At 38.5% G+C, this 27,863-nt stretch overlaps 1 protein-coding gene across 2 annotated transcripts in view; it reads left to right on the forward strand.

The window, feature by feature from the left end:
* CADPS2 (calcium dependent secretion activator 2) overlaps window positions 1–27,863 on the forward strand; it is a 524,489-nt gene that overhangs the window by 416,857 nt on the left and 79,769 nt on the right. For both annotated transcript variants that reach the window (XM_057732060.1, XM_057732061.1), the window contains exons 17-18: window positions 11,958–12,061; window positions 23,467–23,623. In XM_057732060.1, coding sequence (XP_057588043.1) covers window positions 11,958–12,061; window positions 23,467–23,623 — 261 coding nt within the window. The remainder of the gene's footprint in view (window positions 1–11,957; window positions 12,062–23,466; window positions 23,624–27,863) is intronic.

Raw genomic sequence — 27,863 nt, forward strand, 5'->3', positions numbered from 1 at the left:
TTATTGTTTAAAAATATAAACCCATTACTTGTCAACAAAAAAATATTTTTATGAAAAGAAAAAATTTTCCAAAACAAAAAACTATGTAGTGAGAAGTCTAACAGTGTTTTACCTTTCTATACATCTCTTTAATGGCTTCCCTAAGAGAACACAGATTCTCATACCTGTTTCTGCATTCAGTCTGTTGCAATATATGATTTTGGTTAAGATATGAAAAAAAAAAAAAACCTGGGCTCATACTTGAAAGGGAGGAATATTTTAGAAAACTTCTCAGATAATTGTGATATTATACCAAAACTCGGCAAGTGGAAGTTCTTACAGTTAATTGAAATGTGGAGTCTGAAAGCATATCAATGAACTTTTCACACTATTACATTAAGTTCCATTGGTTTATCATGTATTTTGAGTAGATCTTTCACCATGCATGATTTTTAACATCCTGCATTGATCATTTGAAAAATATACAGTGAGTGGTCATCTTCTTAATATTAACAAATATTATATAATATCAAAAAAACACCCTTATTGATATCACCCCTGAATCGTCAGAAGGGTCTTAAAGTATTAGGAGGCTGTCAAGCTCCTGACAGATACAAGTTTTCTAAAATTCGACTTTTCCTTGAAAGCTCCCATCTTATCATTGGCAACAAATACTATCTGTTGTTCCCTTCAAGTGACAGGTTTACTTCATTTTTCAGAAAATGTCTACCAAATTTCCGAGTCTCAATAACCATAATTTGTCGGTAGTCATCTCAACTAAAAACGGTTCTCTGTGAAAGAAAAAAAAGCCATTAGCTCAGCCCCAGACTCATACAATCACACAAACACTTTTCCTTGAGATGGTCATTGTACTTCAGTATACAAAAGTGCTTTATGCAAACTTCCCATTTTCTCACAGGTGATATTTTTTAAAATGTATACTCAAGTGTAGAGATTCAGTAAAATTAGTAATTTTTACTCTTTCATCGAGGATGTTCTTATGTAAAACTAGCCTTTTTTTCCTTGAGTGAGTGGTGATAATACATGACAAGTATAATGTAGCGACATAGCCTTGATTCATGCTGAGGTAACAACAGTTTTACCCACTATTGCTTTTGCATCATTAGTGTAAATGTCAACAGAATTTAAATGGCAAAACATCTTATTATGAAAGTACTTTTGACTGTTCAGGCCCCCAAAAGGTCTTGGGGATCCACAGTGGTCCGTGGACCACACTCAGAAACGCTACTCTACACTAGATAGATAGGTAGAGAGAGAGCGAGAGAGAGAGAGAGATAGGTAGATAAGGTACCTTTCACAGTAACCACCAAACTATAAGGCATCCAGGAGTTAACTTTGCCAGATTTTACAAAACTTCCTAGACCTCTATAAAGAAAATTTTGAAATTCAAATAAAGATTACAGAGTAATCTAAATAGATGTAGATAGTTCATGCCCTTTAAGAGAGATGACAATAATATATAAACTCTCCTCCCCAAATTAATCTATAAAATCACTGCAGTGTCCATCAGAATTCCAGTTTTGTTTTTTTTTTTTTTGAACTTGATACAGTTACTTCAAAATTTAAATAAAAGAATAAAGAGTACTGGAAAACTATATCACCTTGAGGAAGAAACAAAACAGTATGGAGACTAGCCTTGCCAGATACTAAAACAAATTACTAAACCATCACCAAAGCCCAGGATCAGGCAGATACTTGGAATAGGAATGTAGAGACAGAGTCATGTATAAATGGGAGACGGACCTGCTTCATCAAGAATAAAGTGGGACCACAAATCAGTATGGAAGGATGGGCTGTTTCAGAGATGTTAGAATGAAGTGCTTACTAAATGGATTAAAATAAACCTAACCTCTCTAATAAAAACATGGTCTCCAGAGAGACCTCAAAGTATTGAAGAAAACATCTATCCCTATAAATGCATCATTCCTCTTTATTGTAACTATTTTCAACTACCTTTTCATTCCCTCAGTTTTCCAAGTTTCCAATTTAGTTCATTTTCTACATAGAACTGTCAACCAGCCATTTATGCTTGAAAAAAATACTTCACACACTCTGAAACAAAAGCTCCATGAACCATATTGACTCTCAAAGTTTCAGAAGATTTAAAATGAGATAAATGCACAAGGTAATGCATCAGGAGTACTTAATTAAATATATCCCAGGTTCCTCAGGATCTGGAAAAATTATATTCTTCCTAAAGTTTCTCTTGGGTTAATATTTGCCTTCTGTAAAAATTCTTAGTGAGAACATAAGCACCTCCTGAGAAAACAAAGTGTTTATGTAATATCTCCTTCAGTGTGTTCCTCACTAAGAACTATTCCCTCAGCCGTGATCTGTAACACTCTGAACAGCTCTTGCTGGAATCTTATCTCCTTCCTCTGAGGGTGCATGGAAATCTCATCACAAGTGTTCAACACCTGTTCCCTAAAAGGTCTCAGAAAGGATGTCAGGTTATTCAGCTCACTTGACAGTGTGTCATGTATTTTTTATGTTTTTGTTTTATTTTTACTTTTATATGGAATGTGATTCACAGATAAATGCAGTCTTGAAATAGCAAGCTTCCCTCCTTTCGTGAGCAGTTCTGTAGAATTTATTATCCTCTAAATCCAGAGAAACCAGCTGACTGATGACCCTCTTATTTATTTACTAACACGTGTCAACAGGTAAACCAAGTGACATGCAGCAGTGTGGCTCCTGCAGCACCTTGTTAATCGGAGTAGTTTAGACGTATTAAAAAGTCTTTTCACTTGGACAAAACCAGAGTAATGCAAACTGACAGATATCACCCCTTTATTTCTCAACAGAGTTTGTAAGTACTCAAAGCCTAGACAGATGACTAGTTTGGGAAATTAGGGAGATTTCTTGTGGCCCATAGCGAAGTGGCCATATAGCTTCAAGCTCTCAGTTTAAAGACCTAATTGAAGAAATTGTAATGCCGAAGTCTTTTTCAAAAGGGAAATCTATAAAATATTCCTGAGGCACCAATCCGTGCATACACACACATTCACGGTGGCAGTCAGACCCAGGATGTTAAAACCAACTCTCGAAATGCTCAGGACGTCACCAAGCCCAGCCCTACCCTCTGCGCTTGGTCTTTACACTTGTCCAACTAGGAGACTTGCTCTAGATCTTGGCGTCAAATATGTCACCCCCACTAATGCATCAGTTGGCTGCCCTAACAGATCTTGATTATGTGTCAGAGGAAACAAGGACATGCAGACATCAAGATCTTTTAACTCATTTCTTAGCACCCAAGGCCACACATCTTCAGATGATCTCTTTCATATTGTGGTTGCTGTGTCTGGGAAACTTCTCCTTTCTTCTCCTTCAGCTTACTTCACAGCTGGCAGGCCTCTGGAGTGCCTTTCACCTTAATCATTGGCCCTTCCTGGAGAAACCGTCTTCACCCCCATTGCCTCACTGGATCCTGCTTGCCTAAGCCCACGTTGTTCACAGGCAGACTTTCTCTCTGAGAATGGAGAAAAGGGTATGAGGGGCAGGAGAAGGAAGAGTGTGGCAGTGCAAAGGTACTCCCTTTCCCTGGGAATGTAACAAAGGACCGTGGAAAGGCTGTTTATTTCAGGTAAAGGTAATTAGAAGACAGGAAGGACCAGGCATGAAATTTAAGATGCTATAGGCCTTAATTATGTGATAATTTATTATCGGCATGGCAGTTACTATAATTGAGATTATTCTGTTGGTTTTCAGTTTCTGAATGTGAATTATATTGTGGAGAAATAAATATGGTATATATATGAAGAGCAATAAAACCAGAGGAGGGGCCATTTCTGTGTCAGCTGCTGAATGTATATTTGTGTATGTGAAATACAGGTATGGATATCATGGCTAAAGACCAGTCTTTAGAAAAACCCATTATACAACTAGCTGGCAAAACTGCCGGTGGAAAAAAAATTTCTGCTGTCATTAGAATCCTACAACGTAGCTCTAGCCAGAGCTAGCCGAAGCAAAGTAAATATGCATATGAGAAAATTTTCTTCTCTTTCAAGCCTTCACAGGCTCTGCAGTCAGCAACACTATGCAGATTTTTTCATATGAGATCTTGAGATCTTAGATCTTCCTGTTTCACAGATTTAAGGAGAGCCAGAGTCTCAATAGCTAAAAGGACTAAGTTAAAACTGTAATAAAACTCAAACCAAGGTGTCTGTTTCTCCAATCTTTTTTTTTTTTTTTTTTTGGCCGTACTGCGCGGCATCTCAGTTCCTCAACCAGGGATTGAACCTGGGCCACAGCAGTGAAAGCCTGGAATCCTAACCATGAGGCCACCAGGGAACTCCCCTGTTTCTCCACTCTTGTAAAGCACATAATTATAAAAGCCTGTGACACATGTTAAACCAAATAATATTAAACTGTGTGTGTATCTTAATAATCCTCTCTCTGTAATTGCATCACCATTGTGCCTTACTTTAAGATCTTAAGAGGAGACTGTGCTTCCATAGTCTTCCTTAAGGAATGTTCACAAAGTGTCACTGTCATTTACCTGCAGATGGCTCCGACTTTTTACGGCCTGTCACTCCTGGATCACTACTCGCTGTTGGCTTAAGGAAATTGCTGCATTCAGTCTGGCTGTCATTGCATATAGTCCAGTGTCCAATTCTCCTTTCCTCTGTGCTGACCATTTCCTTAAAAATGAATTTATTGATGCAAAAGATAATCCAGGTAAAGTAGTTAATGTGGCTCTGACCACAGGACAGTTATTCGAAAGCACTATATCATTAGCATGGTTAATTCCAAGGAGGTATTAACTGCAACTCCTGCTTTAAATGACACGGTCATTAAACAAGTTGGCCCCAAAGGGAGTCTTGGAATTAGGAGGCCACAAACCTATTGTTTTCAAACATCTGTGGCATTGGTATTCTCATGGATTTTTAAACAGCTGTCCGCAGACCATAACATCCTAGATTATTTTCATTCATCCAAGGATTGTCCAAATATGTACCTCATCCTATCTGGGATAACATTACAGAAAGGTAAAACGTATTCCAACTCTATACAAAAGTCACCTTTTTTCTAAAGTGAAGTTTATGGAAAGATGTAGCTTGATTTCAGGCAAAGGAGGAAATAATATGAAGTTTAAACAGGTCATCATTGTTTTTCATAAACACTAATAGTTCTCAAAGTACATCCCCCAGACCAGCACCATCAGCATCGCCTGGGAACTTGTTAGAAATACGAGTTCTTTGGCCCCACACAAGACCTACTGAATCTATAACTCTGAGGGGGAGAGTGGTGTCATCAATCTGTGTTTTAACAAGCTCTCCAGGTGATCCTGGTGCATGATGAAATTGCGAACCACAGACCTATACTGAAGATACTCCATTCATTGATTAGAACAATGTATTATGTCTGGCACTCATAGAACCATAACAGGTTGCAGTCAGAGAAGCCAAGAGAGAGTCAGTGACACACCATCCTTTTGCATCAAGTTAACAGTGCCAAGTCTTGGGGAGTCAGATACTGGGCAAGTATAGGTCAGGTTGGGGAAGCAGGGTTTAGATTTAAACACCACCTCTGCCCTGAATTCTGAGGGGTTCTTCATAGCCAGCAAGTTATACACTGTTCCCTCTAGGGGACTAAGTCGAGAGAGTTTCCCCCAGAATCAACTAATCTAGTCACAAGCTCTAAAAGTGGCAGGTGGGAGCGGGCGGGGTTGTTTTGTTTAATGGGAAAGTATTCCACCTCCTACCCTCCTTCCCTCTTGGGATGAAGAGGCCCGTGAGTATTGAGGTCTGGCCAGGGGTCGGACTCTTAAGAGGCTCGCTGTACCAGACTGTGGCACTGTACCACTTACCACAGCTTGCTGTGCCTGGAAATGGAGGGTGGATCAGAAAATCTCAGTAAAATTTACACTTTCCAACTGAGTCCTCAGTCTGAATCACGCAAAGAGGAGAACGGTTGACCCCTGACGAGAATTAAGGTTTAAATGAGGACAGGCTAGGAAGCCAACAAATTCTCTGAGCCAGCTGGATGAATGGGAAAAAAGTATTTAACATGGAGGTGGTAGCTCAGATGGAACCGTTTCTGATCTCTCTAACTGGTACACATCACGTGTGTGCCCATAGCAGTGCGCAGCGTGTCCGTAACGTGGTATCGCCCTGTGTTTTTCTGAGAGGGTGAGGAGGGTGGCAGGAGCAGTCACCATCTACTTTGGTGGAGGCGGGGTCCATGGGTAGATAAGTTTTTCTGACCAGCGGTCCACAGAGAGGCTGCTGACAGTCCTTGCTACGAATGACCTTTGGGGTTTCAGGTAGAAGAACACAGGTGTTATACCCATGGCCCAACTTCCTTGTTCAGTTAAACCTCAGAGGGCAGAGCCTTACTGCTTGGTCTCCACAGTGTCCCAGGTGGATGCTTCCGTGTTGCCGTTCTCCCTGCTCCTTCCAAACTGTAGGCCTCCCTTTCACTCCTTTCTCTAGATAGTGATCATTTCCCCCGTTTCCTCCCCCTCTTTCCTCTTTTTTTTTTTTTTTTCTTTATTTTTCTTTTTTTCCCCAGGACCTACAGTTCTCCCCAGAGTCCCTTCTTCAGGCGTACAAATTTCTCACCTCAGTTACCTCCTGAATGTCAGAGCTTTCTCTTCATTCACCTCTAGATGAATGTGTCCTCTAGAGGGTGGGAGAAGCAACAGAAGAGTGAATGAGTTCTTTTTCTTCAGGTGGGAGGAGGAAAAAGATGGGAGACTTCAGTGTCAGACTTCTGCTAACTCTCTGATCTAAAGTTTCTGAGCTCAAACACACACCCACTAAGAGGATAATTTTTGATTCTGAAGAACTCCATATATTCTATACAAGCAATTTAAAGCCTTCCTATTTACATATCTTTGATCCTATTTCTTTCATCTTGTTCTTGCATATTGAATACATTTAATTCACTCTCTATCGGGGCTTTATGATAGAACTTCTTCATATTGACCAAAAATGGATGGAATGTAGCTATCCTCTACCTTACAAACTGGTTAAGGAAAGAGATACATGAATTCTTTGAAGGCCAAAATACTGTTTTGTTCATCATTTTATCCCCTCAGTTATTAGGACAGTATCTTACAGTCAATATATGTTTGGTGAATCACATCCAGGGCCACAAAATATGGGAATGTTGGAGAACTAGCAAGAAATCTTAGCGCATATATAGGAATTATTGTTGGCACACACTAATTGGTTATCATGACCTAGATGCAAAGGAGAGAAGACAAAGCAGAGTTGCAAGGGGATTTTAGCCATAGCCCTTCAATCCAACACCGTCTTGAATTCTACTTCTTGCTTAGCTGAAAAAGTACAGATATGGTCAGTCTGTTAAAAGTTAGTCAAATCATTTCAAATTTCTTTATATCTTATATGGAGAAAAATGCACTGAAATGATCTTCCCGGTCTTCTCCCCATGTCGCCTTACAACCTTCACAATGAGCATCACTGTGTATCCACAAGGAACTTTGACACGCAGTGGCGGGAAGGGAGGTAGCCAAGGAGAGGATGCTGGGAGTATGCACCCTCCCTGAAGCAGGGGAGCAGAGGTAAAGCCTGCTAACGCACCGTGATCAAACTTTCTTCTTACATCTCCCCACCTCCCGACTTTTTTCCTGGTGAGATCTCTTCTTCAATGTACTGAGAGATAATCAAAAGGAATTGCTTCGAGGAGCCAAGAAGTGTTATCATAGAAAAGTAAAAGTGTTCCAAATTGAAGAAATAGCCAAGAGCAATACATTGAAATTCATCGAGAAACCTTGCTACTTTGGGTATATTTGTTTTAAGTGTCACTATTTGAAATGCATTACAACTATCAGCAAACTTGGTGTGAAGCTTGAAGTATATAGAGGCATCTTTAATGCAATAGAAATGTCACAAAAAGAGGGAAAGTGGACATTTTGAGGAGGAATTCTCAAATATTCACAAGGTTCAGAATTTTAGTGGAGCTGTCGATAACTTTGTTTATCTAATAGACTTCTGACTATGAAATGCATTAAACTTCTTGGCTGTAGTCAAATGAGTGGCAGCCAGGGAAGGCATACATAGTGTACTTGATAAAAATGTTATTTAAAGTATTAGAGTGGCCATTATGTTCAAGTACAAAGTTCTGATCCTCTCAGTAAATTTAATCTAGAAAGAATAAAATGTGTCAGACTGTTTTTAAGTTTCAGTAGGACACAGGGTACTCTGTGAGTTTTTTCCTTAAGAGAGTGTCAAATGTAAAAGCTGGTTTTGACATATTCACACATAAACAGAAATAAGTTTTCACGTTGCTTCTGGGATTCGTTTCCATTATTGCCTACTTGTGGCTAAGGATATGGTGACTTTATAAAACTCAAACTTTCAGCTATTTCAGAGGTTTATATTATATATATTCAGTTGAGTGTGTGTATGAGTATTTCATTCTATTCAGAGAATTGAAAATGGAAAAGAATTCAAGTCATTGTATTATTGCTGCTTATATAAAATCAGTGGTAATATTTTAATTCCATCTCAGCCAGTATCTGTATGACCTTGGACACCTTTTTTAACTTCTCCAAGACTCTTTTCCCTAATCTGAAGAAGGGAGTCCTGATTCCCTAACTCGCAGGATGGTTTTAAGGGTTTAGTAAATAATGTACGAAAGTATGTAGGAAAAATAAGTTTCTCTTCTGTAATCAAAACAAATTTTTTGCCTTTCTCTTTCCTTATGAAGTTGAAATAATATAATCCAATATAAGTAAAGCCCAACATTTATAGGACTCATCGAGTCTCTTAGCTAGAAGGACTCTTAGAGAGTATATGGCTCCATGTTTCTTACATTTGTTTGGTTCATGGACTACTCTGAGAAACTGAAAGTTGTGATCCTTTACTCCCCCCAAAATGCCTCTATACACAAAAATTAGCATATAATTTTAAGGGTTCTAAGCCCTTGGGTTAAGAATCCTCAACTTAATTCAATACCCTCAATCTAAAGATGGAAAAGTTGAGGAATATAAGTGATATGCTCTTGAGAATTAAAAATTATTCTGAAAACTCTTCCCCACAAATCTCTGGTTTTCAAAATTAGATCTCGAAAGTCTAATAATTTAAGAAAAATCGATTATTTGAGCAGTGTCCTCAGCCCACAGCTGCATTTCATTGGTCAACTTGCTGTCTCATCCACTCTTGGTGTGTGAGTGACGGAAGAGCTATTTGAAATCCCAAGCAAAGTGAAATGAAATAATTTGGGCATTGATTCTGTTTTTAACATGCTGTTTCTCAAAAATTCTACTACCACATTCTCAGTAAATATTCATTAAGTACCTGTCATGGTCCAAAGCCTATTCAAGATAGTGAGAGCACAAGATCGTGAGACCCAGTTTCTGACTGCGCTGGGTCCAGTCTGGTAACAGCTCATGAGCCTGTAATAGGGGAACTCAGAGGGAGGAGCGACTCATCAGCCCCAGAACTTTGAGAAGGTCCCACACTTAAGGTAGCATTAAAGTTGTATCTTGAATGATGAGTAGGAGTTTTCCAGGCAAAGGATCCAGATATCCTAATTTCCTGTGCACGCAGATTTTACAATGCACGACTTTCTTTTTAGTTTATAATAATTCACTTACTTTATATGTACATGGTAATTAGTCCTAAAATATATGGGGTGGCCCATCAAAGACCCATTTGGTAGTTTCGCCAACCACAGATTTTTATTCTCTGAGCCACACAGTCCCCAAACTTTGGGGTCATTGTCCTCCCCGGCCTGCAGTTTCTAATCACTCACAAAGACACGCAAATCCTTTCTTCAAAATGTCCCTCTACCGCCCTCATCTTTTCTGTTCCCATTACCATCTTCCCATAGTTCTTCATACAGTAGACTTGGCCCTCACCAGTCCTTCTTTGTTCTACACAACCACAAATACGTTTTCCCACAATTTATTCTGAAGCCTGGCGAAGAAACATTTTGCTCCAGGTTATCAACAGGATGTAGTTACTGAGTCTGTTATCTTACATAAAGCCTGCCACGATCCGACCTCACGTTCCTCACCCATCGTTCCCCAGCACACCTGTACTCCAGCCAGGCAAGTGCAGGGCAGAGATGCTAAGAGCCCACACCAAGTCAGGTCTCACCTTTACTATGTATTAGCAGTTGCATTTCATCTCTCCAAGCTTGTTTCCTCATCTACGGCTTATATGAATAAATAACCAAGTGGCTTAAAGCTGTTAGGGAAAACAGTGTGATGACACATGGCAAGCGCCTGGTGCTGGGCCTGACACCTAACTGGCTCTGGATAAACGGTAACATTTGTAGCCACCTTCATCCTCACCTTCCTCTGAAATGTACCACATCTCTGTGTAAGCATTTCTGGAAACCCTTCCTCCTCTCACCCAGGTCATTTGCTTCTTCTTTAGGACCTGCTTCAGGTTCTGCTTATCTTCCCACTAATTCCCTCCAAATGTACCTGCTCTCAGCGGTCTCTCCTCACATCCCCTGCATCACCTCTGTTTGCTTTACACTGTTTCCAGACTCTTCTTAAATTTCCTCACGATAATAGCTAGATCTGCCCCCACGTGGAGCAGACTGTCCTGTGAAGTCACGAGCCTCCTTGACATCACCCTTGTTTGAGGATGTTGAAGTGATCGTGAAACAGAGGGAGGACTGGGTGGTGGACGTCTGAGGATCCTAGCAGTAGTGACTTTTGGAGTCTGAGTTAAGAGCAGGGACACGTCTTACACCTCCTCCTCCTCCACACAGCTGAGATCATTGTAGTCACACTCAACTCTGTGGTGTTGGGCAGACTGTTTTCCTGAAGAATCATCCTACTCTTTGATCCCTGTAACAGTGGCTTTCATCCTGCAGGGGAGTTTATGAGGATGTGTACCAGGGCTGGAGGATGGGATGGGAACCCCCCACGTGCATCACTCTGTGACCTATAGCGAGCTTATAACAAATGTTTAATGAACAAGCACCAACCATGAGGTGTGTTTCACTGCATCATTGTATGTCCCTTGGGAACAAATTAAGAGCAAATGGAAGTCTCTTCCAAACTTAAGGCTGAAGTTATAGGGAGATGCTGAGGGAATAAATCTATTGCAAGAAAAAAAAAAAAAGACTCCTTAGGTTCCACAGAAAAAGCTGTTTATCCGAACATTTTATTTCTCTTCCTTAAAATCTCCATACAGGGGCAAAGAGAAAGTCCAGAAATCTAATTCAATGTTTATCTTTAGTATCCTTATTGGAAACTCTATTCTTCACAATTTTGAAACAGTTTCATTACCCAGGGTGCCTCTAATTTTTGCCAGTTCCTTTTATCTCTGAAATCAACTGCTTTGTCTCCTCTGTTGCTGAATTTCAGATAGCTGCACTTGATCTCATTGTGGCCTGGCCTTTTGATACCAGTTTGCTGTAATGCTGAAAGAGCCTTCAGCTTTAAAGAACGCCTCTCCACCCCTCCCCAGTTGGAGGGGAGGAAATCAGTTAATTGCAGCCTGTCAGAGTTGTTTTGGGTGACTTTGTACTTCTTCAATTTAAAATCAACATGAACCTTAGACATCTCAGGCTGGAAATTTAAATAGCAACAAAAACGCCTGGGTTTCGCCAATGCCAGGAATGACTCATCTGGTGAGGATGGTATTGTATTGATAATACAATACAGAGAGAAGGAAAAGACTGTGGTATCTGCTTTTCTTTGTATTTCTGACCTTGAGGAGAATTATAACTTGTTTGTTGCAGAAGTTGAGCATCTGATGTGCTGATGCACCTGTTAGCTCTAATATGTTAAATGGCAAAGCACTTACAGTTTCCTGTGATTGCTTTGTGGGTGAAATATTTTCTGCAATCTGGTGAACCGATTTTTTTTTTTAAGGAATGCATTCATTTGTGTTTCTTGTCTCTCTTATTTCTCAAAAATATGCTTTCTCATTCTATTTCAACACCCTGGTCTCGTCATTACATCTTAGAATCTGCTTGGCTTTTTATTTTCAAGGTAACATGATTATGATTTGTTTTTAATACAGAGACCATGAACCAGGCGACTCCTGCTAGGAAGCTGGAAGAGGTTCTTCATCTAGCAGAGCTCTGCATCGAAGTCTTACAGCAGAATGAAGAGCATCATGCAGAGGTGATGACATGTTTTAACTGTCACATAAAGCTGCACATAAGCTTTGCCATAGTGGCCACTGAAGAAGTGGCCTGCCCATAGCCTTTGATACTCATCTGGCCATTTGTCTATAGAAAACTGAGAACATGTGTGTATTTCCTGGAAATATAACGCCTATATGTTACAAAGGAATTATATGTGTATATCATTTAGTATCTATTCCTGACAGTTCTCTTGCTGGGAGGAGCATGGGAGAGCTTATTAGATCTGGCAAAGGTGTACAGCTACTAAGAACCAGAGCTGGAACATTCCCCCATCTTTTGATGCCAGGTCACTTGCTTTTCCCCCTGTACCCCAATTGCTTTAGTTTAGAAATGTAAGTTAATCAATGTGCAAAAGGACAAGTAGTGATAAGCTATAAGATAACAAAATCAAATAGAAGACATTCATAGCTGTATGATTGATAACTCTAGTCTTTCACTTTTACCGTCAAACTTTTCTTTAAATTTTCACTAACCCTGCATTTTTAATAGTTTTTGAAAGTTCTAGTTCTAATTATACATTGACATTCACTAAAGATATAGAACGGTATTTCATTAGGCAAACTGCTTATTCTGAGACTTAAATGTGTCATTCTTTCTAACAACCATGACTTTATTTGAAGAAAGCAAGAATTTTCTGACTTTGAATTAGGTAGAGAAAATATGTAGAATTAAATAAAGGTAATAAATTTCAGTGCCCTAACAGTGCTTTTATTCTTGAGGAAGCACATGAAATGAGCAAGAATGAAAAAGACCAGATATAGAAGAATTTATCGAATATTTATATTGAATGAAGCCTAGTTCTCAAAAATGTAAGAAACTACAGGAAGTACATTTTAAGCAAATTCTCAGGAAAGAATATTCATGAAACCTGGCTATAGACAACTAAAATTTATTGTATCTGGTTATAAATATGATCATTCAAAACATCTGCTTTTAGCTCACACTGTGGAATCTAGTTTTTACCTTGCATCTGTCATGTGTGAACTTGTTATGGATATTTTATTTTAAACTGAAGAAACAGCTGCTTCAATAATTTGAAATGAATTCCCAGGAGGAGCTTTTCTAGGCTAGTACTACCGCTGTGTTACAATGAAAATGATTATATGATAAAATGCATGTAATGTCTTGTCTTTCTTTTGTTAAAAGGCATTATCATCAGAGTATTAGACCTTTTTGAATTAAAAAAAAATTTTTCTGATTTGATATCCAATTTCACCTAAACAGGTACATCTACTATTCCTATACATTTCCAAAAAATTACATTTACTTTTCCTGCACTAATAAGGAAAATAATACCTCCTCTGTCTTTTAAATGTAATTAGTGTTATATACTCCCTGCAACCACTACATACTTGTCAAAGTACAGTGTATCCAAACACAATTAAAATGCAAATGTTACTTATTTTCTAATCCACAAAAATACAGTTGACTTTATTGAACAGAGATCATCAAAACTCATAAATATCACTGAATATATGCCAAAATATGGAAGTGTTATAATGACCTCTTTTTAAAATGCTTTGTAACACTATGGCATGTGTTTATTCCACAATGCTTCCAAATTCTTGGGATTCCTCAGGGAAGAGAGGTGAGTAAAATTGTTTTCACCATTTTTCCAGCATAGAATCACTCTTTTATGTGAGGATAAGATAGAACTCACTCTGGTGATAGTTTTAAAACCACCTTAGTCCCTCTCCTTAGAATTAAAACTGTATTTCTTTAAATGGGCTAATATTTGCTGTACTGTTTCGGTGATGGTGTCTTACTACTAATTGCATGCATAATTACTACAGGCCAGCTGAGTAAAGGCCAGCGGAGAGGATTTTGTCATTTTGGTTTTATCTTCTACTGTTTTTTCCACCTTTTTCTTTTTTTTAACCAGAAGATCCAGCTTTTTCTCTGAATAGTATTGGGGGGTGAATTGGTCTGATTCCAAAGTCATTTCCAGAGTGAATTAGTGGACTGCAGTGTACACTGATCTTGATTTTGCTGGATGTCCGGGCTAGACCTTCTTTACTGAGTGAAAGAGGACCCAGCCTCGCTCCCCCGGTGGAGGTTAATGTATCTGCCCCAGAGGCCTTCAAGTGGCCGTGTATCAGCTCCTCTCATTTCCCGTCTCCTTCCCTCCGCAGGGGCGGTTCCCTTCACAGGGCCAAGAGGTTGATTCTGTCCTTCAGCCATTTCTCAGTTAAGCAGGTTTCACGTCCTTCAGATCTTTGACAGTAACTTATAAGACAGTGCTCCCTTCTCTCTGAAGACCTCTCCCCTCAGGATTTTCTTCCAAATTTCTGTGTCTTCTCTTGAGGAAGATCGTTTAAGCTCCTTTCCAGAAAATCCTTAAGGCCATCTTCCACATTCCCATGACGAGACTGTGTCTGACCAGAAATTTAGGCAAACGGATCTGACAGCTGCCCATCCGAAGCCACTCACTGTGACAAAGGTGGCAAGTCCCAGGTGCTGACTGGAAAGGCTTAGGCTCTCAGCAGCACACCCCCTCCAACACACACATACCACTTGCCAGGTTAGAAAACTTGCCAGAGGTGCACGGCTGGTAAGTGACTGGGTGAAGACTCAGGCCGACTCCAGACTCTGCACTCCACACGCCACGCTTTCCAGGCAACCACACTGTTACTTCTGTTTCAATAGAGTGGCCGGTGTGGGTGTCTTGCCCTGGTTCTGCTGGCACGTTTGACCCTCAGCGTCGTAGCAGGGATGTAGATGCGGAGAGGAGAAGGATGGTGCAAGCCTGGAGATATCCCTTCCGTCTGTCAGGCTCTTCCTCTCCTAGCGGGTCCTGGGACTCTGCTGTGGGGATGGAGGCTGGGAATATCCCTCGGTGAAGGGGCAGAGAGAGGGGCAGCAAGATGGATATGAGCACAGCTCAGGCTGTTACTTTGTGATTTATGGTTGCAACAGAATCTTAATTGAAGGTCCCTAAAATATTTTGAATATGATACAGTCCACGGTATCGGTGACACTGTAGGCCAGGCGGCTGTCTGGCGGTAATTCTGTATTTGCAGTTTAGCGCTCAGTTCCCCCTGTAAGTGGTTGATGTACCCTGCCCTCCAGCTGGCTGGGTCCCAGGCTGCTCCAGCAGCAGAGCCAGGGCAGGGTGAGGAGTTCACTGCAGACACACATACTTGTGATTCCGGCCATTCACGCGAACATCAGTGTCGGAACCAGATTATGCATCTGGAAGGATTCGAACGTAAAGAGAAAGGATGTTTGATTTTTTTTTTTTATCCATTGTTTTTGCTTACTCCTTATCCGTATTTCCTCTCTACTACCATGCACATCTGAGGAACATCTTAAAGTGTAGTTACACAAAAACCTGTTCATGAACAAGATCTGTTTACTACCTAGTCCTAACTCAGTGGTCCCCAACTTTTTGGCACCAGGGACTTTTTTCGTGCAAGGCAGTTTTCCTGCGGAGCGGGGAAGGGAGGGTGCTGGAGGATGGTTCAGGAGGTAATGTGAGCTATGGGGAGCATTGGGGAGCAGCAGAGGAAGCTTCGCTCGCTCGCCTGCCGCTCACCTCTGCTGTGCGGCCCAGTTCCTAACAGGCCGAGGACTGGTAACGGTCCATGGCCCGGGGGGTTGGGAACCCCTGTAAAACTGCAATCATCTCAACAGTTGAGTTCATCTTAATTACATAGCCTTTATATCCAGAGAGCCAGTGAGATGAATCAGTATTTTTTTAGGGATGGATTTAGGTTTAGTTTTAGATTAGCCTGTGGTCTAACGAATTTTATTCTTTTTGGAAGAAGATGACCAACAAGGGACTTTCATACAGCTGAGCTATAGAGGCAGAATTCAGTTTGCAAAGGGACTCTCAGATGAGACTACGTGGGCGCAAATACTCTACCAAAAATATTTGTTAGTCACTCACTAACTTACAAATATAATAAGAGTAGCACTTTACCCTGACATATGTTTTGAAGTATTTTCAGCTCCTCATTTCGCTTGATTGTTTCAATATTTATATTTATCTATGAACCCAATTAACAGAGATTTTCCTGAATCAAGAGTTGCAGAAAACTTATGATTCATTTGACATTAGTTTAAGTGTCATCCTGAAGGTTCTAATCCATTCTGCTGGCTCCTCAAAAGAGTGGAAATATTTCTAGAATTTGGCCCCTCGGCCTCATGTTGCTCTGTGTGTGTGTGTGTGTGTGTGTGTGTGTGTGTGTTGGGGGTGGTGTTGACACCCTAGTCACTGAACTGTCTCCAGAGCTTTTAGGATCATTCATCTACAAAATACGGGCTTGCAAGCTGATATTTTCTTGGGGACTGAGGGAAGCATGTAATACATGCCAATATCAGATGTACTGTTTTTGCTGATTTATGCAGCCATCCTTTTTTTGTTGTTATAAATTATGAAATGGTTGCTATATTTTGAGGGTAATAGTAATCAAAAGCCTAAGACCTCAAAGAAATTAGGAAAGATATAAAGAAATCAGACCATAATAAATACTTTGGCAAGAAAAAAATCAGAAGACATTAACATTGGTCTGATCTGCAAAACTAGGTGGATAGACAGAAGAGCCACGTGCCACATGTAGTTAATTAAGAGGCCGTATGTGTAGGAGCTTCTCCACACTCCTGCTGACCTGGATTCAAGTTAGTGCTCTGTTACCTACCAGCTTTATGACTTTGGGCAAGTTCTTTAATCTTGCTGGCTTTGCTGACCTGTAAGACAAGGATAATTATACCATCTACCTGAAAGGATTAAGTAAGATAATGTATAAAAAGCCTTTAGAACAGTACTTGGCACATAGAAACTTCCATTCATGTTGGACTTTTTTTTTTTTTTTTTTTTTTTGCTGGGGACATTTATATTCAACCACCCTCTGGAATCAAACCTACAGGTTCAGGAATTGCCTAGCAGTCCAGTGGTTAGGACTCAGTGCTCTCACTGCCAAGGGTCAGGGTTCAATCCCTGGTGGAGGAACTAAGATCTCACGCTTAAAAAGAAAAATTAAAAAACAAAACAAACAAAAAAAAAACCCCTACAGGCTGACTTGGGTCCCGCAGAGCACTCAGGTCCACTCAGAAGCAGGCTATAACCCCGCAGGTAGACGTTCCCACATGCTAATACATCCTTTCACGTTGTTTTACTTTGGGCAGACATCATTATTTTTAAAACATCTGGAGTCACATTATAAGATTTGTGTGACTTTTGACTCATTTTTGTAGTACTGGTAATGATTCCTTTTTTTCCTTTTGTACAGCAAGAGGTTTTCATGTTCCTTGACTTTTCCAAACCACCCTGGAGAGGGCTAGGGCAAGTATCGTTATTGCCAATTTGCAGATGAGGAAATGGAAATCCACCCAAGGACCTGATTTGCCCATGATCACTCAAGTCTCATCGAGTTCGAAAGCTCAGTACTCTGCTTCCAGTTTCAGGGATAGTCTTAGCTGTTGTGAATAATACTGCATTGACCATGGCAGTGTAGGTATCTCTTTGAGAACCTTTTTTAAGGATACCCAGAAGTGGGATTGATGGATCATATGTTAGTCCTATCTTTAATTTTTTGAGGAACCTTCATACTGTTTTCCATAGTGGCTGCATCAATTTACATTCCTACCAACAGTGTAAAAGGGTTCCCTTTCCTCTACATCCTCAACAAAACTTATCTTTTGTTTTGTTTAATTATAGCTGTTCTAACAGGTGTGAGGTGATATTGTGGTTTTGATTTCCATTTGCAAATCAAATGATGATTCATGATGCTGAGGACCTCTTCATATACATGTTGGCCACGTGTTAGTCTTCTTTGGAGAAATGTCTGTTCTGTCCCATGTCCATCTTTTATTCAGGTTGTTTTTTGCTTTGAGTTGTAGGAGTGTATTGTACATTTTGGATATTAACCCTTTATCCAGCATATGGCTTACAAATATTTTCTCCCACTCCTTTGTTGATTGCTTTCTTTACTGTGCATTAGCTTTTTAGTTTAATGATTTGCCTGTTTTTGCTTATGTTGTCTGTGCTTTTGGTGTCATATCTAAGAAATTGCCAAGGCAAAGTTAAGAAGCTTTTTCTCTGTATTTTCTCCTAGGAGTTGCACACATTCATGTCTTAAGTTTAAGTATTTCATGTGTTTTGAGTTGATTTTTGTATATGGTGTAAAACAAGGGTCCAGTTTTCCCAGCACCATTTATTGAAGGGACTGTCCTTTCCTCATTGTATATTCTTGTCAGCCTCATTGAAGATTAGTTGATCATATATGTGTGGGATTATTTCTGGGATCACTGTTCTATTTCATTGGTCTAGGTGTCTGTTTTGATGCCAGTGCCAGATTGGTTTAATTATCACAGCTTAGAAATATACATATTTTGATATCAGAAAGTGTGATGCCTTCAGCTTTATTCTTCTTAAGATTACTTTAGCTATCTGGGGTCTTCTGTGGTTCCATATGAGTTTTAGGATTGTTTTTTCTATTCCTGTAAAAAAAGGTTCAGTGGAATTTTGATAGAGTTTGTGTTGAATCTGTAGATTGTTTGGAGGTAGTATGGACCCCAAATTCATAATGATATGAATTCTTCTAATCCATGACACCAGATATCTTTCCATTTATTTTTTCTACTTTAATTTCTTTCCTTAGTGTTTTATACTTGATAGCTTACAAGTCGTTCACCTGTTTGGTTAAGTTTGCTTCTAAGAATTTTTACTCTTTTTGATACTGTTGTAAATAAAATTGTTTCTTAATTTCTTTTCCAGATTGTTGTTAGTGTATAGAAATGCAACTGATTTTTGTACGTTGATTTTATATCCCACATCTTTGCTGAACTTGTCCATTACTTCCAACAATTTGAGTATTTAGGTTTTTCTACATACAAGATCACATTATCTGCAAAGATAAATTTACCCTTTCAATTTGGATACCATTTATTTCTTTTTCTTGCTTGATTGCTCTAGCAAGGATTTCCATTACCATGTTGAAAAGAAATGTTGAGAGTGGGCATCCTTGCTATATTCTGGATCTTAAAGGGAAAGTTTTCAGGTTTTCACCAATGAATATGATGTTAGCTATGGGCTTTTCACATATGGCCTTTATTGTATTGAGGTAAGTTCCTTCTATACCTAATTTGTAAGAATTTTTATCATAAAAGGATGTTGAATTTGGTCAAATGTTTTTTCTACATCTACTGAGATGATCGATCATGTGATTTTCATCCTTCTCTCTGTTAATTTGGTGTATCACATTGACTGATTTGTGTATGTTGCACCAACTTTACATCCCAGGGATAAATCCCACTTGGTCATGGTGTGTGACCCTTTTAATATGCTGTTGAAATTAATATGCTAATATTTTTTGAGAATTTTCTCATCCATGTTTATCAGGGATATTGGCCTATATTCTTCTTTGCATATGGTGTCTTTTTCTGCCTTTGATATCAGGGTGATACTCTCCTCATAAAATGAGTTTAGAAGTGTTCCTTCTTCTATTTTTTGAAAGAGTTTTAAGAAGACCTGGTTTTAATTCTTCTTTAAATGTTTGGTAGAATTAACCTGTAATACTATCTGTCCCTAGGCTTTTCTTCTTTGGAGGCTGTTGATTACTGATTCAAATTCCTTATTTGTTTTTGGTTTGTTCAAGTTTTCTGTTTCTTCTTGATTCAGTCTTGATAGATTATGTTTCTAGGAATTTATCCTTTTCTTCTAGGTTGTCCAACTTGTTGATGTATAATTGTTCATAAGTCTCTTATGATTTTTTTCCTGTGACATCAGTTGCAATGTCTCCCTTCAATTTAAATGATTTTATTTGAGTCTTCTTTGTTTTTTCTTTTTAGCCTAACCAAAGTTTTGTCAACTTTATCTTTTCAAAAAAAAACTCTGTTTCATTGATTTTTTTTCTGTTTTACTTATTTATACTCTAATCTTTATTATTACCTTTCTTTTCCTAATTTGGAGCTTAGTTCTTCTTTCTCTGATTCTTTGAGGTATAATGTCATATTGTTTGAGTTTTTTTTTTTTTCTTTTTTAATATGTGTTCATTGCTGTAAACTTCCTTCTTAGTACTGCTTTCACTGCATCCCATAAGTTTTGGTACATTGTGTTTTTTGTTTGTGTTAAGATATTTTCTTTTTTTTTTTTTTTTTTTTTTTGCTTTCATCTTTGACCCAGTGGTTGTTCCAGAGTATCTTGTTTAGACTCCATGTTTTTGTGAATTTTTCTCTTTTTCTTTTGCTATTCATTTCTAGTTTTTTGCCACTGTCATTGGAAAAGATACTGGGAATGATTTTAATCTTCTTAAATTTATAAGACATTTTTATGACCTGGCATATGATCTTTCCAAGAGGATGTTTCATGAGTGCTTGAGAAGAATGTATAGTCTACTGATATTGTGTGGAATGATCTGCATTTTTCCATTAGGCCCATTTGTTCAAGTCTGCTGTTTCCTAATTTCCTATCTGGGTGAGCTCTCCATTATTCAAAGTATAGTATTGAAGTCTCCTATTGTAACTGTGTTGCCATCTATTTCTCCCCTCAGAGTCAATGTTTGGTTTATATATTTAGTTGCTCTAATGTTTGGATGCTTATATATTTATAATTTTCCTACCTTCCTGGTGAATTGACCCTTTCCCATCATGTAATGACCTTGTTTGTTTCTTGTGGCAGTTTTTAACATACACTGTATTTTGTTTAATATAAGTATAGCCACCCCTGCTCACTTTTGGTTATTATTTGCATGGAATATCTTTTTCTACCCCTTAACTTTCAGCCTATGTGTGTCCTTAAAACTTAAATCTTTCTCATAGGCAGCAAGCATATGGTTGTATCTTTGTTTTACCCATTCAGCCACTCTTGTCTTCTGATTGAAGAGTGTAATCCATTTACATTTAAAGTAATTATCAATAGGTAAGACCTCTCAACTGGACTTCAGAGCTTTTAACCATCTGTTTTAAATTTATAACACCAGTCACATACAAAAACCTTGCACTTTTACTTCCTACGTACACACTTTGTGTTATTGATGTCAGATTTTACCTCTTCTGTACTATATATCCATTAACAAATTTTTGTGGTTATAGTTATTTTCTCTTTTAGATTTTATACTAGGGTTAAAAATTATTTATGCACCACCATTACAGCATTACAGTATTATTTGTCTACATATTTACCTTTACCAGTGAGATTTATACTTTCATATATATTTATGGCGCATTAGCATCCTTTTGTTTCAACTTGAAGAATTTTCTTTCACACTTTTCATAAGGCAGGTCTAGTAGTGACGAACTTGCTCAGTTTTAGTTTGTCAGGGAAAGCCTTTCTCTTGCCTTCATTTTTAAAGGACAGTTTTGTATATAGTATTCTTGGTTGGCAGTTTTTTCTTTAGTACTTTGAATATATCTTACCACTCCCTCCTAGCCTCTAAGGTTTCTGCTGAGAAATCTACTGATAGCCTTATTCTTGTATATGATGAGTCACTTTTCTGTTTCTGCTTTCAAAATCCTCTCTTTGTCTTTAATTTTTGACATTTTAATTATTATAGGTCTCAGTGTAGACCTCTTTAGGTCAACCCATTTGGGATCTTTTGGGCTTCATAAATCTGTATGTCCATTTCCTTCCCCAAATTCGAGAAGATTTTAGCCATTCTTTTTCTTTTTTTAATATAAATTTATTTATTTATTTATTTATTTATTTATTTATTTATTTATTGACTGTGTTGGGTCTCTTGCCACGCATGGGCTTTCTCTAGTTGCAGAGAGTGGGAGCTACTCTTTCTTGCAGTGTGTGGGCTTCTCATTGCGGTGGCTTCTCTTGTGCAGAGCATGGGCTCTAGGTGCACAGGCTTCAGTAACTGTGGCACAGGGGCTCAATAGTTGTGGCTCGTGGGCTCTAGAGCACAGGCACAGGAGTTGTGATGCACGGGCTTAGTTGCTCCATGGCATGTGGGATCTTCCTGGCCCCGGGATCAAACCTGTGTCCCCTGCATTGGCAGGTGGATTCTTAACCACTGTGCCACCAGGGAAGTCCAGCCATTATTTCTTTAAATAAGTTTTTTCTGCCCCTTTCTCTTCCTCTTCTCTTTCTGGGACTCCCATAATGCACATCAGTTTGGTTCACTTGAAGATGTACCACAAATCTCATAGGCTTTCTTCACTCTTTTTCATTGTTGTTTCTTTATGTTCCTCTGACTACATAATTTCAAATTACTTGTTTTCAGGTTCATTGATTCTTCTACTTGATCAACAACCAGAATATTTATTTGGTTCTTTTTTTACAATTCTCTTTGTTGAACTTCTCATTTTTTCCATATATTACTTTCCTGATTTCATTTAGTTGTCTGCCTTTGTTCTCTTGTAGCTTACTGAACTTCTTTAAAACAATTTTTGAACTTTTTTAGGCACTTTATCAATCTCCATTTCTTTGGGATTGGCTGTGGGAGCTTTATGTTGTTCCTTTGTTTGGTGTTCTGTTTCCAGATTCTTCATGATTCTTGCAGTCTTGCATTGGTGCTGTCCATTTGAGGAAACTGTCGCCTCTTCCTTTGTTTACAGACTGACTTCAGCAGGGAAAGCCCTTCTCTAGTCAGCCCAGCCAGATATCCCCAGGTGGTCTGGTTGGTAGGCTCCACAGGTGGGCTGGCTGGTGGGCCTACTGCCAGGTTCCGTGGGCAGGCCACATTATTTTTGAGAACCTCCTAAAAAGTAAATATTCTTTTCACCCATCTAAACAGAGTTGTTTTTTTTTGTGATTATTGTCACTACCTAAAAGGTATTTTAAAATGCCTACTTGAGTATAAAGTAATAAATAGAACATACACAGCCTTGCCCTTGTGGGGTTTACAGTCTAATTTAAGAGACAGACATTAAAATATATGTGTGGTCATATACACAGTGATAAGTCCTATGAAATGAAAACACTTGTTATCAGAGAGAGTATCTAGGAGGACCTAATTTACATTGGAGGGTCAGGAAATCCCTCTATATGAAAGTGTGTTTTAGCTTTAGACCTTAGATTCATAAAAAAGTACTACAAATAAAGTGTAATATTTTTAAAATGAGCAGTAATTTTATTGATATATGTATTTAAATAGTAAACAAATTTGGCATTGATAAATAAAATATGAAATCTAATGTAGAAGTAAAATGTAAAATGCCATTTATTGCTTTATTTTTAAAATGTATTTTTAATTTAGAACATTTGAAAACTATATAAAACAAAAAAATTCCTTGTATGTCATAATTTATGCCTAACTGCTGTCAATGTTTTGTTGTATTTATTTCCAGTTCTTTTTTCCTGTGACTAGAAATGGTAAAACATTGGGTATCACACTCTATAATAGTGTCCTACAATTTCACTTTTAAGGACATATTTTCACAGTATTTGTGTACGTTTCTAACCTATGTTTACATTATTTCTTTCTTTGTTTACAGGCGTTTGCCTGGTGGCCTGATTTATTGGCAGAGCACGCAGAGAAGTTTTGGGCTTTATTCACAGTGGATATGGATACTGCACTGGAAGCACAACCACAAGACTCCTGGGACAGTTTTCCTCTTTTCCAACTGCTTAATAATTTCCTCAGAAGTGACGGTAAGCACTTGCGTTTTCTTTAGTGTAGAGCTGGGGAGGAGGGGAGAACTTTGTGTGTGTGAGTGTGTATCTATGGAGCTTTAGCACTCGCCCAGCACATTTGCTCAGTCTCCCCAGGTATATCCAGCCCGGGTCTAGGGGAGACCAGCAACACTCACCTTTCTCCACTGGCCTCCAGAATTGCCCTTACTCCTACCTTACTCCTTCCCTCTTGCCTTCATCAAGCACTGACAACATAGGCAGCTTATTGTACCTGTGAATCCGGAAATCTTCACAGGTTAACATTTCTAAAGTAGCTGAGGACACTGAGATCTCTGAAAGATACCTTAGAAACTTATTAGAGATGTCATGCCGTGTTAAGGCTTCTGCTAATACACATTGTGCTACTATTGTTTACCGGAAGAGATGCGGTTCTGCAGATGATGGTCATGTTGCCCTGTGGTATGGCTTGCTCTCTCAGTATTTAGAAATTAAAGAGAACGTAAAGGTTCTCTATTAAGACATATTTTCCCAAGGCAGTAATAACTTTTATAATTATTCTGGTACATGGTCTTCTAGCAGCCAGTATAAACCTAGTTTTTCATCAGGATTTTTGAAGGCATTTCTTAGCATACAGATTCCTGTGGGCCTTTCCTTTGAAGATTCTTTTTAAAGTTTCCCTTCAACTCATTTGGTTTCTACTGACAGGCTTTGTTTCAATGCTTGCAGTGGTCTTGGGGCCGCTCACTCCCTGTTCTATAACATTCCTCTCAATATAAACCAGGCTGAGCTCTGCCTCTTTCTTTCTTTTTTTTTCTTTTTTTTTTTTTTAAATTGAGGTATAGTTGTTTTACAATGTTGTGTTCATTTCTACTGTACAGCAAAGTGAGGGAGATTTCCCTGTGCTATGCAGCAGCTTCTCATTCATTACCTATTTTATACATATTAGTGTACACATGTAAATCCCAATCTCCCAATTCATCCCACACACCCCCTTCCCCCCTTGGTGTTCATACATTTGTTCTCTACATCTCTGTCCCTGTTTCTACCTTGCACACCATGAACTCTGCCCCTTTCTAACCTCTGGTTCTGACCTTTTCTCCGTGATCCATGGAATGGCCTTTTGCTGCTGTATGTGTTCTTCTCCCGGCCATTATTCCTGGTCATCTGGTCAGGTTTTCATGCCCGTTACCATTCTTATCAGCTTCCTCTAAAAAGATCACCCCCAGTTTGCAGCACAGCTCTGGAGTGTGGCGCTAAGAAGCACACAGTGGCCACAGCGTGGCCTGAGCGCCCGGGCCCCGAGGAGAGCTGCCTGCCTCTGCCTGCTCCTCCTGCAGCCTGTGGCTGCCCTGTCTCTCGCAGGAGCTTAGTCACCCTGTTGACGCAGTGCACGCTTGCTCTCTTTTAAAACTCCAGATCTTTTTGCTTCTCTCTTTCTAGGACATCACCACTCTGTATTTCTAGGTTTAACTCAAATCATTTTTTTGACATTATTCTTTGTTTTTTAAAAAATTACTCTATTGATTTTATCACTCTGTTCCATCATTTGTTACCCTCCTCTGGTTATTCATCCTTTTGAGTCTATGATAGAACTATGACTGTTTGACTGGGGGAAAAGCATCTACATAGATATGAAATTGTATGAAATGAGTGTGAATTTGAATATGAATATGACGTGAACATGAGATTGGGCTCCCTATGGACATTTGGATTTTGGCCTCTAGGGTAAGAACCTTTGTTATAGTAAGAGAGGCGTCATGTTATACTAATTAATAACGTAGGCTTTGGTGCCAGACAGATTCACATCTGTCTCTGCTGCTTGATATTTGATCTTTGACAATAGCTTAACCTCGGTAAACTTTAGGTTCTTCATAAGAGAAAGAAATGATAGTACCTACAGTGTCATTGGTGGTGAGGATTAAAGAAGGTAATGTGTAATGGATGTATAATGTATAATCATGTATAATGGATGCTAAATAAATATTATAGATATTAACCAGTTAAAATTTCAGTCTTCATTCTCTCAGTCGTCTTATTCCTTCTCTTATCCAATTTCATTTCCAAAAGGTCTTATTGAGAAGCAGAAGAACTAAGCTACGATTCCTACTTCAGATTCAACAGCAGTGTCCACTCTTAGGACTTGCTGTATCCATAGTTATCCATATGTGAACCCTTTATTCTGCGAATTGTCCGCAGTCAGTTTTTACATTCCAGTTCAGTTCCCTCCTGCCCGCTCGCAGACCTCAAATGGCTTTCTTCCTTTCCCAGTCTCTTATCATTATTTGTTTTCTGCTAAGAAATTACAAGTAAGGTTTAATATTGTCTTAAGACAAATGTATATCAATAAACCTGCTGCCAGAAATAAATATGGGTACAATATGATACATGTAGTCCCTAAATGAGAATAAATAAGCATAGGATTATTTCCAACATTGCTCTTCTCCACTTGTATGAAAACTCAAGAATTGACCATATTTAGATTTATTTGGGGTTTTATTCAAAGTTGGAGGTATTTATTAATGTTCACAGTCAAATAATAAAGATAACGAATCATTGAACTTATTCAATATGTTAGAATTTATACAGAAAATAAATACACTGTAGATTTCTTAGAAATTTTCTTGGGAAACCTCTACCATAATGCCAATGAATTACCATCTTTTAAAATTTATTTTTAAGAAAATCTCTTACATTCAAGTGTAATTTTATGAGTTCTATCAAAAAGAACACTAAAAAGAGAATAACAGAAATGTGATTTTTAGCCAAATATTTAATTCAAAAGAATATCGTATTCCTCTCCTGTTTTAAACCATTTTTGTAATATTGGCTACTAGTAAATGAATAAAGTATAGTGTTATGTCCTTTTGGTATACATTACTCAATCATATAGAAGCATTTATTAATGATCTCTTTTGAATGTTATCAATTTGGGGGATAAGTGTGGATCTAGGCTTTGATTTTTGCAGTGATTAACATATTTTAGAAAACATCAGTTATTTCAGAGAAAAGCAGCTCCTTTATGTAGTGAGATAAATAGAAAAGTTCCCCAGTGCCATAATTTCCTTTTGGTGTTGGGAGAACAGTGTGATCTGGGGAATTGAAATAGAATGCAGTAACTTTCAACTCAGACTCACAAGTTACTATCCAAAGCCAAGACCACTTAGTAATAGCTCAGTAGTTGTTAAGACATAAATTTTTTTTGCTATTAATATCACACTTGATAATAATGAAGAATATTGTTAATAATTATGTGTTTGTTTCATTAAATTCAATATTCAGATGGTTATTTAGTGAATTCAATTCAAATGTTAAGTGTCAACCCATAGCTGCCCCCAAATTGTCCTTTTGGAAAGCTTCTAGGAAAACATAAAACTTCTATCCTTCTACCATCACCCCCCCCCCCCAAAGAAAGATTCTTACATCACTGCCATGGCATGACAGTTTTTACCATATTGACCCAATTAGAGTTGTAGTCCAAATTCTAATTAATTTAAACCTTAACTAGCCAGGAGTAAAATAGGAACAGATTGCTCCGAAATGTCCAATCTTGTTAAGGGAGATAATTTGCTGAAAAACAGTGCTACTGTTACCCCACACGTGGCGTACCACTAATTATATAGAGTATTTAAATGGTTGTGATTTATTACTAATAATGTCACATACTTAGGTCTGCTTTTTCAAAATAAAAATTACTAACATGTCTCTAACAGAGATATTAGTTAGAATTTGTGCTTTACTTGTGCCTTGAAAGCTTTATAGCTGAATTGCTTTTGTTTTTGTTTTCTCATGAATAATGTAGATGTTCCCACTGGTTGTTTACCATCTATCTTTTGTTAAAATATTTATGCTTTGATATTTAAAAATATGTGTGTATCTTTAGGGGAGCGGAGAGCATCTTAGGCAAACCGTCTTCATTTTCCAGCTGAAAAAACTAAATCCCTCGGAGGCAAGGTGCCTGAGCTGGGGCTTGGGGGCAGGACACCAGAGCAGTGGCAAGTTGGAGCCTGATCACTTAGTCTCCAGCCCACCTCAGTCTATAAAAACGAAAGCAGATTCTGGGGGCATTTATCAAGTAAGAGAATATTTTTGAAGAAGATAGGAGATTCCTCAAGCTTTTATTTTTATCTCATAAAATGTTTCTAAGGGCCTTGAGTTACGGGGGCAAAGGAAACAGGTTGGTTAAAGGGTGCAGAAAGGACCAAATAAAGTATTGGCTTAGCATGTACATTATAAAACATCCATGACAAAAATGCCAGGG

This window comes from Hippopotamus amphibius, chromosome 4, assembly GCF_030028045.1.
Source record: "Hippopotamus amphibius kiboko isolate mHipAmp2 chromosome 4, mHipAmp2.hap2, whole genome shotgun sequence".
Taxonomy (NCBI): domain Eukaryota; kingdom Metazoa; phylum Chordata; class Mammalia; order Artiodactyla; family Hippopotamidae; genus Hippopotamus; species Hippopotamus amphibius.